This window comes from Calonectris borealis, chromosome 2 (genome assembly GCF_964195595.1).
Source record: "Calonectris borealis chromosome 2, bCalBor7.hap1.2, whole genome shotgun sequence".
NCBI lineage: Eukaryota > Metazoa > Chordata > Aves > Procellariiformes > Procellariidae > Calonectris > Calonectris borealis.
The window spans coordinates 64,867,353-64,882,585 of NC_134313.1; the positions used below are offsets into that span (position 1 = coordinate 64,867,353).

General features: G+C 37.7%; 1 protein-coding gene across 1 annotated transcript in view; it reads right to left on the reverse strand.

Moving 5' to 3' along the window:
- The window catches only part of NETO1 (neuropilin and tolloid like 1), a 73,683-nt gene that overhangs the window by 27,636 nt on the left and 30,814 nt on the right, over window positions 1-15,233 (reverse strand). The window contains exons 5-6 of the mRNA XM_075142177.1: window positions 5,405-5,446; window positions 5,161-5,288 (exon numbers count right to left, since the gene is read on the reverse strand). Of these exons, the coding sequence (XP_074998278.1) occupies window positions 5,161-5,288; window positions 5,405-5,446 (170 nt within the window). The remainder of the gene's footprint in view (window positions 1-5,160; window positions 5,289-5,404; window positions 5,447-15,233) is intronic.

The following is a 15,233-nucleotide window of genomic DNA, read 5'->3' on the forward strand; positions in this document are numbered from 1 at the left end:
AAACATGCTTGCTTTCTTCCTGGGGAGCCTTGTCAAACTCTGCTGACATATCGAATATAGAAAAACTCTTGTCGTTGATATTATCTTCCAACATTTCAACCTTAACAGAAAGTGAGAAAATGCTATCATTCTTTTCATTTTCTTATTTTCTATTCATAAATAGAGATTCTTTGCTTATCCACCGCTGTAGCAAATGATATCTCTGAAGTTTTTCAAATCCCAGTGCAATAAGCTTATCCACTTCCTTCTTTGTGCTTTGTTCTACAGTGAAGAATTTTGGGATGGGGAGGTTCCTCCAGCACTTTGCTGTTCTGGATGGGTTGGCACATTCAGGCAGCAGCTCTCTCCTTCATTTTCCATTCTTGCTCTGATTACTGATTGAAGTCAGCTTCTACACAAACTGCAGAACCCCCAGTATTTCTGAACTCCAGATTCACAGCTATCTTACTCAGCAGGAACTGACTTTGAATGATTACAAGAAACACACACTTTCATAGAATCATAGACTCATAGAATCATAGAATCATAGAATCATTAAGGTTGGAAAAGACCTCTAAGATCAGCGAGTCCAACCGTCAACCCAACACCACCAGGCCCACTAAACCATGTCCCTAACCACCTCATCTACACGTCTTTTAAATACTTCCAGGGATGGTGACTCAACCACTTCCCTGGGCAGTCTGTTCCAATGTTTAACCACTCTTTCAGCAAAGAAATTTTTCCTAATGTCAATCTAAACCTCCCTTGGTGCAACTTGAGGCCATTTCCTCTTGTCCTATCACTAGTTACTTGGCAGAAGAGACCAACACCCACCTCACTACAACCTCCTTTCAGGTAGTTGTAGAGTGCAATAAAGTCTCCCCTGAGCCTCCTCTTCTCCAGACCAAACAACTCTAGTTCCCTCAGCCACTCCTCATAAGACTTGTTCTCCAGACCCTTCACCAGCTTCGTTGCCCTTCTCTGGACATGCTCCAACACCTCAACGTCCTTCTTGTAGTGAGAGGCCCAAAACTGAACACAGTATTCGAGGTATGGCCTCACCAGTGCCGAGTACAGGGGCACAATCACTTCCCTACTCCTGCTGGCCACACTATTTCTGATAAAAGCCAGGATTCTAGTGGCCTTCTTGGCCACCTGGGCACACTGCCGGCTCATGTTCAGCCAGTTGTCAACTAGCACCCCCAGGTCCTTTTCCGGGCAGCTTTCCAGCCACTCTTCCCCAAGCCTGCAGCGTTGCATGGGGTTGTTGTGACCCAAGTGCAGGACCCGGCACTTGGTCTTGTTGAACCTCATACAATGACCTCAGCCCATCAATCCAGCCTGTCCAGGTCCCTCTGCAGAGCCTTCCTAGCCTTGAGCAGATCAACACTCCCACCCAACTTGGTGTCATCTGCAAACTTACTGAGGGAGCACTCGATCCCCTCATCCAGATCATTGATAAAGATATTGAACAGGACCAGCCCCAAAACTGAGCCCTGGGGAACACCGCTCGTGACCAGCCGCCAACTGGATTTAACTCCATTCACCACAACTCTCTGGGCTTGGCTGTCCAGCCAGTTTTTTACCTAGCGAAGAGTGTACCTGTCTGAGCCATGAGACACCAGCTTCTCTAGGAGAATGCTGTGGGAGACAGTGTCAAAGGCTTTACTGAAGTCCAGGTAGACCACATCCACAGCCTTTCCCTCATCCACTAGGTGGGTCACCTGGTCATAGAAGAAGATCGGGTTGATCAAGCAGGACCTGCCTTTCATAAACCGATGCTGGCTGGGCCTGATCCCCTGGTTGTCCCACACATGGCTTGTGAGTGCCCTCAAGATGAATCACTCCATAATCTTCCCATAATATTCCCCAGCACCGAGGTCAGGCTGACAGGCCTGTAGTTCCCCGGATCCTCCTTCCGGCCCTTCTTGTAGTTGGGCATCACATTGGCAAGCCTCCAGTCGTCCAGGATCTCCTCTGTTAACCAGGACTGCTGATAAATGATGGACAGTGTTTTGGCAAGCTCCTCTGCCAGCTCCCTCAGTACCCTCGGGTGGATCCCATCCGGCCCCATAGACTTTGCAACCAGTCACTGTCAAATATAAGGCTCCAAGTCTGCGTATAGATTGAAGTCAAGTTTAAACAGCCTTCTGCTGTCTTCTGCACTTCCAGAAAGTTTCTGTTCTGCATGCATTTTCAGCATTTTATTTTTTGTATTATAAGGTAATCAGTGATGGCTCTTTTTTAAGTGTGTACAAGAAATTTGCTGTTCTCTGTCCCATGCCAACTTGCTGAGGATAGCAGCAATGTTACACCCAGACTGTCAGTTTGAACCTCAGGCTTAGAGATCTCAAGTTCATACAGCCTGGCTGATCTCATTGCTCATACATTGAGCTCAGACTTGGCTTGAATCTGGAATTGCAAACCAAGGAAAGGACTTGCATTTTGCTTCTGCAGACAGTTTAGATTGGATGAGCTTAAGCCAAATGAAATTGCAAACAGCCCACATTCTGTCACAGTTTAATTAAGAAACTAAAGATGTAAAGATCCACCCAAACTCTGTCTGAGAAACTCTAGCCTTTTAGGCATAATTCCCAGTAACAAACTGTGCAGGAACATGTGGATTTAAAGATGTCTGCTGAGTTCTTACTGTTCTTAGCAGGAGAGCCTGTTTTCATAGGTGCAAGCTGCCATTAATTAGAACGATGTCACTGAATTATTGCACTGAATATGTCATTAGTTCAAGGTTAGATAAGCACAAAGGAAGCTGACTGTAAAATATGGACAATAGAATCCAGTTCAATTGAATCAGGCCCATAAACAATCTTACTATAAATCTTACTTCGTACAAGATTTAAAATTTTATCCACTAAATCCTTCCTTAATATCTGAAAATATTTTAACCTGTCCCAGTATGGCGATACCATAACCATATGTGTGTGCGCATGTGTGTATACACACATGTATATATTTGTATATTTTTATATATATATATATATATATATATGTGAAAACCAGACTAAGAAAATTCAAGTGCTAAATTGGACTTACCCGTCTAAGATGAATCTAGGTTTGAAAACGGTTTTTTTCTCCTCGGTTGCTGAAAAAACTTTCAACTACACATGTTAGGAAACACTGATTTATATGCTTTTATATTGCCCTGTCTCTCTACCCAGAGAATTCTGTAAGATGGGAGCAGCAATATTCATCAAGAGATGACCCAGCCCACTCCTCTGCCTAAAGGTAGGATTAATAATGTATCTCTCATTTTTCGTAGGTTATTACCTAACCTGCACTTTAAGACTACTAGCGATGCTGGCTGAACAAAATTCCTTAACTGCTCATTCATAATCCCCTCCCTGCCATTTGAAATTTTCTTCCCTAGTATCTAACCTGAATGTTTCTTTTGGAGTGCAGGACCATAACTTATCCTATAGACATGGACATCAGAGCATTCCTTCCTCATTGTAAAAGCCTTTTATTATCTGGTATCATGCTCCTTCACAAAATCTTCTAGATTACATTAACTAACTTTCAGTGTTTCTCCAGGTTTTCTAGAACTCTCTCATCGCTCTCCCTTCCAGATGTAATTCAGCTGGCATACATTTTTTGAAATGCAACATAACTAAATGCAGGTATAGAAGTTCATGAAGAATTAAACAATCTTTAATCTTCTATTAACAGTGGTAGTGTGGCATTCTTCTGTTACACACTGTGTTTATGGCTATGTAGATACACAATTTGTATTTTTACATCAGGAGGGAAGTGTGGATAAATCCTACAGGTACATAAATATGGGATTTCTAGCAGGACTTTGAATCATATAGAACTTTAGAGTTAGATCAAGTAAGAATATCACAATGACATTATCTGACCAACCATGCATAAACAGAAATTAAGACTATAGGACAATTTTATTGGCTTATTTAGTTGTGCTGATTCTAATAAGCACAATTCTAATTTTGTGTTTATGTGTTTTCTTTCTACTAATACCTAAGTATATAACATATGCAATAATCATTCGTCAGTCCAGTCATTTCATGTCTATAGCTACTTACTGTAGCAAAGTGGGAAGCTCATCTACTTAATTGAAAACCTCTATGAATATTGAATTTATCCAAAAGTAAAAAAAAAAAAAAAAATTATATTAAAGTATATTCTGGAAATAATTTATCTGTAGTCTTTATAAGCCAACTATTCAACTCCTCTCCTAAACTTTCATAACAGGAAAATGCTGATAGTAATGACTTTTTCTCTTCTGGAAACCCTTCCTCTTGCTTATTCAATACCAAATGTTGGAACAGTTAGATATATTCAGTACAGTCTGCTCTGAGATTATACAAAAAAACCCCTTATCCGTTTAAAGATGACAAAGGTTAGTGGATATATAAATTCTACCTTGTAAAACCTTTCCAGTCCAATAAAAGAGCGCTAGAAAAAAATATAATGTGTCTTTAACACAGTGAATGAAAGTAGGTGGGAGGCACAAAGCTCTTCCAATTGCAAAGAGAGGAGAAACGGTAGTGTAGCCAACAACAATTAATCCATATAATAAGTGATAAGCCTTGGATAAGAGAAGAACTCAGACAGAATCCAAGAAAAGAATTGTTAAATTCATTGCAGCCCTCTCCTGTTTGTTACAAAGGCATAGCTTGCTGACTGTGGTGGGAGAGAAATGAGAACACTATCTCTTTTTGTCTGTGGCTCTAAACCAAAGGAACTAAAGGTCTCATACAGAGAATCGTCAATTTACCTTGGCTCCATTTTCACAGTTCCCAGATGAGAAACGATGATGACCTTAGGGAGCCAGCAGTGTCCCCTTAGTAGTCTCTATATTAGGTATTTGAAATATATTGAAAATTAAGGTGATAAGATAACCTCCTGCTTAAGAAAACACATTGATTCTTTAAAAATATGAGCAAAATTAAAGATGAATTTAAGAAAATTACTTATGGCACAAGAAGAACATTAATGCTGCCCACATCATTATTTATAGAGAAAGTAAGTTATTTTGGCTCAGGTGACAAATTACCCTTCCACGGCAGAAGGAAAAATATAGTTTACAAGTTGAAGCTGTAAAGTTATTAAGCAAGATCTGACTGTACTAAGAAATGCACAACATATTAGAAAAGTCAATTTCTTAAATTAAATGGTAAATCAGCAAGTGGATGAAGGACTGACCTTGGATCGGGGTGGTGCTCGGATGTACCATTTACAGTCTACTGCTTCAGTTTCAGAAGCTTTTCCTTCTTTGACAATTTGTACAGATTCCACAATTCCTTCAGGTCCTCCCATCTCAAACTCACAAACTAAATAACAAAATACCAGAAAAAATGAAACCTGAACAGCAAACAAAAATATTTTCTACATCAGAGTGCAAAGGTCTCCAAGTTAAAAAAAAAAAAACAAAACCCAACATACCAACCTGGCAATGGTTTCAAAACACCAAGGTCCTTAAAATCTGGATCTTAAAAATTGAGAAAGAGAAAATTAGTTTTGTTCAATATCTTGGCTATAGTGTCAATGTGCTGAAATTTTACAATGCACTTCAGTGAGATAGTTATACATATATTGCTTGGAAATGAGAAATGTTTCAAAACTATGGCAACACACTAATTATTAATGCAGAAATTATTAATACTATCATACCAAGTTCTTTTTTTCTGTTATGAAATCCTGCTTTTCTCTGTCTCTCTCTTTCAGAAGAGTGAGTTCAAAAATATTTCTGCATACATTAGCAAGAACATCACACAGCTAACTACGTGATATTTTAATACATCAGTCTAATGAAAGAGGATATATTTACAGATCCATTCAGAATCCTTTTGGCGATTTTGTGTTTTGCAGTATAACATTCAACTTAACTAGGGAAATCTAAACTTCATTCTGTGTTTATGCCATCCCTACTGCCAAAGAGGAGACACTTTCTTTGTCAGAAGCACCCATTTGGTCTTCCTGGAATAAATACCGTAAGGATTTACCATGGGATTCACTGTGTTAACAAGATAGTAAGTCTAATACATGTGCTATTTTCAATCAGATAAGTATGATTATATTTACTGTCTGAGATACTTTTATCATGCTTTTATAGCCAGATATAACACATAGATGAAATGAGTTTGGTCTTAGACCTATCTTCAATAGACAACTATCCATAGACAAATAAACGTTTCACAAAATTTGGCCCAGTTTGAGGACACTGTCCAAAACCAATAATGGAAAGAGGCTAAAGTATTTCAAGAGAAGATGATTTCTTCAGAATAGGCTGCTCTTGCCTGGGAGATTTTTATCACTTGCACTGCTTTTCTACCTAAAATGAATGTTCTGCACTCTTTTTCTCATTTTCAGGAGAAAAAAAGAAAACAGAAAAGAAATCCACTGGCCTTTACTTTTTTCCTGGAAAGTTGATAAGATCTGGTCTTCTGAAATCAACGATAAACACTTATGTACAAATACTCTGCATTAAGTTTCTCCTGAGCCACATACATAGTGCTCAGGCTTCGAAAGGATTGCACAGGAGGAAAACCAAGGTAGAGTTTGTAGTCTACTCATGGAACGGATCTTATTGTTTCAGGATTGGGTCAGTGTAGAAAAAGCTATAAACAAAACAATGAAGAGAAAGTTTGGAAGTAGGAAATGTATCAAATGAAAAAAAAAAACAACCCACCACCAAAACTGCTGTTCCCCTCTAGCCTTAGTCGAGTCAGGACAGTAAGAATTATAACCAAATAATAACCTGAAAAGGTTTAGTGCTGTATAAGCAAGATCAGCCATTTTAATCTGAACAGTCAGAGTGTGTTGACTTCAAAAATCAGAGTTGTAAAATCACTTTTTAAAACTGTCCCTCTATAACCAGGCTGCTGTTGTTCTTCCCAGTTATCTTTTACCATTGCACTATATAAATCGTGAGTAAATACTCATGAACTTAAGGGACTGCAAATATAACTGAGTAGGCAATTAACAATAATCGTTAGGCAATTTTATAGATCAGTAGGTAGATATGATAACCAACAACACTAAATGTAATTAAATATTTAGTTAATGTACTCAGATGTTGATGTCTAGCGTGAAAGCAAGATACTTAAAGGAAACCCACTTTGACTACTGGTTCAAATTAACAGCCAAACGGTGTCTAGTGTAACCATTACATTTCTTCTTTTTGCTGAGTTTGCAAGGATCACACTGATTTACTGAAAACACTCCACCACATTAGCAAACTACAGAGGAGGAAAGAAGGAAAAAAAGGTCCTGACAAGACTTCTCCCATATGAAGGAATTTTCATATAAAGAAATGCTAGTAGCAAGACTCCAGGCTGAAGTGTAATCTAGACCATGCAGTTTGACCCACAAAACAATTCTGAAACTATGTTCTCATTTGTTAACAATACAGTAACTTTGGTAATAATGCACATAGAAGTGCACAATCTGTTAAAATTATAGAAATATGGTAGATCTTGCTCAGTTTTGAAAAATAATCTTTTTGCAACTTTTCAACATCTCAAGAGTGATAGAGAAATAAAATCTATGACATCTAAGGTTATACGTTTAATTAAACATTAATAGTATACTAATATTATTATAATAAAAACAACAATCTGTAAATAAGGTATTATCAGAGATGCTGAAAATTCAACCATGTTTAAGCATATTTACCCAGCAAATGTTTGTTTTTTAAATAGTCTACCATTAAACAGATTATACTTTAGCAGCTCTTCTATATGTAATTCAATCAAATTGTTATTACCAGTCTGGGTGAGTCAGAACTCTTTTAATGATATCTAAACACTGACTGGCTAGATCTTCAGATAGACAGATAGTCTTGATGAAAATCATATTCCCATTAGGAAAACCTCCCAAGACAGGAAAATTTTGCTGTGAAAAATAAGATTGATCAACTATAATGAGAGAGAAAAATAGGAGGCAATAGGCCTTGAGGGGAATGCAATACATGTAAAGTTTCTATGGGGATCTCCTTAATGGGGAAATGAAGTATGTAAAAAGAAAGCCAGGAATTTTCATAAGAAATGTGAAAATATGTAAAGGTTATATAAATGGAAGACCTTGCATCCAAAAGCTCTGTGGCTCTTTCCTGAAGCATTGAATGTCTCTTTTAAAACCAACCAAAACCAACAAAATAAAGGTTATCCAAAAATTTCCTTTGGTAATATATTACAACCTATTCCACAAATAATAGATTTTATGCCATGTTTAGTTACTATAAGCTTTTACTATAAGTCTCTGTGAAGCACAGCATTACACTTCTTATGAAATGCAAAAATCTGTGCCAGGTTATTCAGAGTTACTAGCAAACAAGCAGAATGAGAAATTTCAGAGTGGCCCAAGGAGAAAATGGTTATAATCTGTAATTTTCTTAACCAGTAAAAAAATGCGGTGCATGAGCAGACAGTGAGGTGGACTGGAAACTGGCTGAACAACCAGGCCTGTGATGGTGGTGATCAGCAGAGCAAAGTCTAGTTGGAGGCCAGTAATAAGTCGTGTTACAACGGGGTCGATACTGGGTCCAATCCTGTTTAACATCTTCATTAATGATCTGGATGATGAGGCAAAATGTACCCTCAGAAAGTTTGCTGATGACACAAAACTGGGAGGAGTGACTGATACACCAGAGGCTCATGATGCCAGAGGGGCCTCAACAGGCTGGAGAAATGGATTGACAGGAACCTTATAAAGTTCAATAAGGGTGCAATGAAGTTCAGTGAAGTGCAAATACCTTCACCTGGGGAGGAATAACCCCATGCACCAATAAATGTTTTGTCCACTCAGCTAGAAAGCAGGTCTGCAGAAAAGGACCTGTGGGTTCTGGTGGTCATCAGGTTGAACATGAGTCAATAATGTATTCTTGCGGCAAACAAAGCCACCAGTATCCTGGGCTGCGTTAGGAGGAGTGCTGTCAACAAGTTGACAGAGGTGATCCTTTTCCTCTACTTGACACCGGTAAGGACACACCTGGAGCGCTGAGTCCAGTTCTGAGCTCCCCAGTACAAAAGCGATATGGAGCTACTGGAGACAGTCCAGCAAAGGGTCATGAAGCTGATTAAGGGACTGAAGAATCTCTCATATGAGGAAAGATTGAGAGAGTTGGGACTGTTCAACCTGGAGAAGAGAAGGGTCAGAAGTGATCCTACCAATATGTAGAAATACCTGAACGGAGGGTGCAGAAAGGATGGAACCAGGCTCTTTTCAGTGGTATCCAGTGACAGAACAAGGGCACACACTGAAACACAGGAGGTTCTGTCTGAACATCTGGAAACACTTTTCCACTGTGAGGGTGACTGAGCACTGGCACAGGTTGCCCAGAAGGGTTGTGGAGTCTCCATCCTTGGAGATATTCAAAAGCTGTCTAGTCCTGGTCCTGGGCAAGCGACTCTAGGTGACCCTGCTTGAAAAGGGGGTTGGACAAGATGACCTCCAGAGATCTCTTCTAACCCCAGCCATTTTGTGATCCTGTGATTCTCTAATAACTAAACACCGGAATTGGCTAATATTGAAATAACTATTCGAAAGACAAATCTAACGTATTAGCAGAGGTTAGACAAATCTCTATCACAATGCAGACTTGTTTTAGTGGAATTTGCTTTGAGGCATGGCAACATATATATCCAACCTGGAGAAATCTGTAATATTCAAGACTGGTTTCAAATGAATCCACTAGGTCTTCATGGGAGCCTCTAAAGGTTTTGGATGCTGGCACTGGGATCTATTCTATAAAAGGCCCATGGAAACCATGCTATATTTCTTTACTTTTAGTTTCACTGTTAATATGCAGCAAGCTGCTTTTCTAAGCAGCTGGCAAGCATGGAATTTAAATGCAAAAACAAAAGGAAAACTGTAATGAGTTAGGTCATGTGATTGCTCAAAGATCTTATGAAATAAAGAAAATTGTAAAGTAAAAAGGGATTGTAGGTTAACTGGATCAACTCTTCAAAAAGTATGTAAATGACTTTGTTTACAAGTAAACTGCAGCATCTTATGCGGTTACCCAGATGTGGAATATCCACACAGAAATATATTTACCCACCTATGCATACATGTATGCATGCACTCTGTCACTCTAAGTCACTTGCACAGAAAGTGAAATTGTTTAAAATTCTATTGCTTGAGTGATTTCTTTAAGAGACACATAGATAATATCTAACAGAAACAGGGAAAATGCGTAAAGTTCAAACTAATTACTAGCAACAAGATATTCTGTTGGTAAGTGTTATTACAAATCTATTTAAAAAGAACAAATTTTGAATAAAAAATCCACAGTTATCAAAACTGTTCAACTTGTCTTCCAAGACAGATTCTGCAAGGCTTTTAAAAGTAATTTTAAGTCATATAGAAAAATTACAGTATTTTCTTTCTTACAAATGCACAAGTGTGTCAGTAAACCTCTCACATTTTATTCATCAGTTTTTTTAGCTTTTCATATAAAGTTCATTTGGACACTTTCTCACACTGTCAATGTCAAACCTCTTGCTTGTACTGATAGAAATAATAGATATCTCACTCTTGGAAGTAAAATTATTTAAGACAACAGATGTTTCAATATCTCTTTCAAAAAATGGAAAATTGAGCTGGTATGTTCCTTAGCATATCTGGACTAGAATATACTCAATTACACAGATTCTTTTATATCTGAAGTATGGTATATACAGTGAAGAATATGAGCAACTAGTGTATGGTCAGAAGTCAAGATGAAGGAAATGAGTACTGCAAAATTCTGGTGCAGATATGAGACCTGACTGTGATTAATTTTTGAGGTATTTTGCTTTCTTTTCTTCTATAAATGAGAAATGAAGGAATTATTTGATCAAACTATACACTACAAAGGGTTGATATTTGAAACATAAAAGAGTTTTTGCTGTTTGTGAATACAAAAACTTCCTTTTTAATGAATATATACACAAAGTAGTCACAATAGGTAAAAACTGTATTTCCTAATGATAAATAGGGAAACTATCCATTTTTACTCATTAAACAGACAGCTGTCAATACATCTTTTCATTTTCCTGTCTTTGAATTACTAGAAATAGGCATTCAACTTCTATCTATCAATATTTAAGAAATTTTAATACGTGCACGTGGTTCTCTGTCATAGAACTTATTAGAGAACTGATTTTACATGTAAATGCTTATGGAAAAGTAAAGAGAATTGCACTATTCAGAAAAGTTTATGAAGACAGGTTCTTTTACAATGATTTCTGGGAGCCTAAACCAACCCTGTCCTCTTGAGGGGTGAAATATAATACTCTGCAAAAGCAGAGCTTGCCAAACTCAGTACAGAACAACAGGATTATTCTAAGGTATTTTATGTGGTTGCCTCCTAGCATTTGATGATACAATGAAAATACTGGAAAATGATGACCAAAAGATTTTAAAAGCATAAAAATCTGCTCAAAGAATCACTAAAGCAATTCTAAAACAGAAAAACATTTCTATAAGTAAACATTTTTTGTGAGGTGTACAAACAAAGGGGAGTTAGTTATTCTGCTGGGGAGAGTAAAGGAAAAGTACTAAGTAAAAAAAAATACTAAGTGAAATAGACGTGCAAAAATACACAAATTATTGTCTTGTTAGCTGAAAATGAAATTTGTTCTGGTGAATCTTTTCAGCTCTGTAGTTTTGCTGAAACTTCCCTATATATGTGTCTACTTGTATTAAAGATACCAAAAGATCTTCAGAGAAAGCCTTTAGTTTGCTAGACACCCTGAAAAACAGTTCTATAATAATTATAGCTGGCAATAGTATGTGCTTTATGCTGCTCTTTGTTTTCTGTGTTCTTTCTTTTAAGAACAATATTGTAAGTAAGGGCAGCTATTTTGGAGGCTACATATTTATAATCTAAAACAATGCTTCTCAAATTTTTCACCCCTTAGCAAAGACATGAAAGAACTCAAAAGTAGTAAGTGCAAATGTACAAGTGAGTATGACTTTTGCTGTTTCACCTTGAAGTTCTACCTGTTAGATCAGGAAGAGCCATATGAAGACAAATAAGCCAAAAAAGATTTGTACTTTGGAGAAGTTTGAGAAACTCTCATTTTGAGGATGTAGCTCTATAAGGAGACACTACTTTGTCTTGCTTTTGGTGATCTGACTCACAGTGAAGTACACTAAAGCTACTATTTGTTTTAGGAAGAAATGTTATAAATGAATGCTGCGAGCAGTAGGTGAAGTAAAATCATATTTAGAAAAATGCAGTCAACCTGTTCTAGTTACTTTAACCAGATTCCTTATATTGTTGAAATAACACAAACAGCTGCCCAGAAGTTTGATTTCTAAAATTTTTTTTAGTTTTTTCTTTTGTCACGTTTACTAACTCAGGTCATGCTCACAATCAAAGTATCTTTATAGTGTAATTAATATATTATACTGATTTACAAACTGCACAGCTATGGTGACCTCAGTAAGATGAGATATACTGCAAGTATTAGCAACAGCCAGACATTTGTATACCAAAAGTTAATACTTGTTTCTTTAACATCTATTTTGGAAATGAAAAGGCAGTACCATCAGAAGAAGAAAATCCATATCTTTGTATAACTTCTTGCAGTTGGTTAAACTGAGCAGACAAGAAGTGCCTGAATGAACTCCACTGGAACAGGCTATATGATTACAGAGGTTGCACCTAGATTTCTTTTTTTCATGCACACAATGGCAGACTTTGAGATCTTAGCCGGCTTGCCTCTCTTGTCTACTCTGTAAACTCTTTAGAGTAGGTTATTTCTCCAGTGTAAATTTTGTATGGGTGGGAACTGTTAGAAGGTAAGAGGACTCATGTGAGCCTGGGTCTCATCCTCAAACAGTGTTTGGACTATTTGATATGTACACCTAAATCCGAGAAGTATTTCTTGGAACTGACCCAGTGAGAAAGGAGAGCAAGAATGGGCAACAATGTCATACTCAGGCTGCTGAGTGGAAAGAGGAAGTCTGGGAGCTTTGATGATATGTGTGGGATTATTTGGCAGGTGATTTTTTTTATGTTAAATATTTACACTAGCAGCTGAGTGCTCCAATTAGGCATCATATTCCCCTTATGCAGCACACTGTGTGTGGAAACACAGGAAAAAATGATCCTATGACAAATATTTCAGGGGCTGCATATACCTTTATCTGCCAGTTGCCCGGAAACATGTGAAACAAGACTGAATGAGCTCAGGAGCCCACTTTGAGCAATGCAGCCTTGCTGTGACAGTGCAGCTGACTTGACCGCCGCAGCGGTCAAGGGCAGTCAAGGGCAGCACCTTGTAGGCGTCTCCCCAAGATAATATCCCAGTGGCTTCCTGTGATTGACTAATGGTCTCTGAACTTGACTATGAAGAAACATGTGTAACATAAAAGTGCTATGGAGCTTTTCCTGAATGATGTTGAATACTAAGTATGGCCTAGTCGTACAATTTCAGCGCAATACTACTAAGGCTTGGGATTGGTCTCACTGGTTTGTTACAGATGACTCCTAGCCCAGCCCACGGAAATAACTCTTTAAGTTCATGGCAGAAGTATAGGGAAAAATGATCCAGAGGGTTTAGCCACAAATGATTGCTAGGCATTACTTCTTCAGATTGGATCAATCTATACATGGCAGTTGCTTGCTACTATTGAGTAGTAAATCTGCATATCCTTTTCAGAAAGGCCATTCATGCCGTATCAGTCCATGGAGTGGATTTCCCAGGACAGAGGGAACTTATGGGAATAGCTTGGTGGTATAAAGTAACCTTTGTTATTTTATCATAGGAGAAATGCTTTCTCCTACTTTTACCTCAGCACATTCAACAGAATGAATACATTCACTGCAATGTTCCCAATTCTTTTGAAGAGCTACACCTTTTTCAGCTATTATAGTCAACAGAATATATTACTTTTGCTATTTCAAATAGTACTGAATAACCTGTAGTTGACCACACATTAAGACACATTTCCAATACAAACAGAAAGGTCAGTGTAGTGTTTACACCTACTAACATTCCATTGCTAGAGCTGGCCACGCCAGCTATGACATGTATGCTACTGATATCTTTTTGAAGATAACTACATCTCACATGAGAAACTCAAATATCTCCTCTAGTTTCCACATGTGAATAGTTCACCATCCACTTTAACAAGAGATTTCTTGCACAGTCTCAAAATATTTTTCTCTTACAGCCTAGCAAAGCACCAGGTGGACTTTCGCTAAAGTGAATAACCATGTCAGAGAGCACTGGAAGGGAACTGAGTTCTGTTTGTAAAAACAACTGACTGCTTAATCATCTGGCCGTATAACATACTAGAAAGAGATGAACCAGATGCAATACTCCAGAAAATATGATCCTTAGAGTGGAAACAAGTGAAATAGCCATAGACAGAAAGCCACTCATTAGTTTACTATCTAGCTTTGCAATTGCTAGATTTTTGAAAGTTACTAGATGAATTGTGTCATAGTGCTCTCCTATAACAAAGTCTTTGGATGATTTTAAAAGCCAATGTCACAGGATGTTTTTAAAATGTATTCTATATCCAGAGTAGAAATCTGTTGGTATTTAGGATCAAAGGGAGAATTCTAGGTTTTCATTCCCACTGGATACTGAATACTATCTTTCTAAAGGAAAAATAAAAAACCTAGAATTTATCAAAGGAAGAGTGAAATTAATTTGTTAAACCAAATTGTCAATTCTAATTGCAATTATATGTGCCCACAACAGACATTTTCAGTGAGCAAGAAGAGGAACTCTAAAAGCCATATAGCTCAATGAACACCAAGTCCCAGAAACTACTGCGGGAAAAATAAGTCTTCTGTCCTGTCCTTTTAGCATCCATAACAATATAACTTTCAATGACACCAGAGCTTTCCTTCTCATTCTGCTACTTTTAGGAGGTTTCCTGCCTAGAAATTGTCCTTTCAGGGAGCACTGGGCTGTTGACCCAAGCAGTTTTCCCAAATGTACAAAGCCCTCTCTACAGAACAAGAAGATGGGTTTTCATCAGCTTTAGCCGCAGAGTACACTGTGGAGTTTCCTTGGAGATATTCTTGCACTTTCTTTTGTTTCTTCATCTTTTTAACAGCATAGGGTAGCTGTTTTCTCTGAGGAAGAGTTTCAGTATAGTCCAGTTGTCAGAAAGAAGGTAACTTTGTGTGTTAAACTGTGAATTCCTACTGAAATTACCCACAAACATATGAATTTTACATTTTATTATACAAGATAACATTCAGATACTTAAAGGATATAAATAATATATGGGAAGGGAGCAATAACCCTTCCGCTCTTTCCAGTATC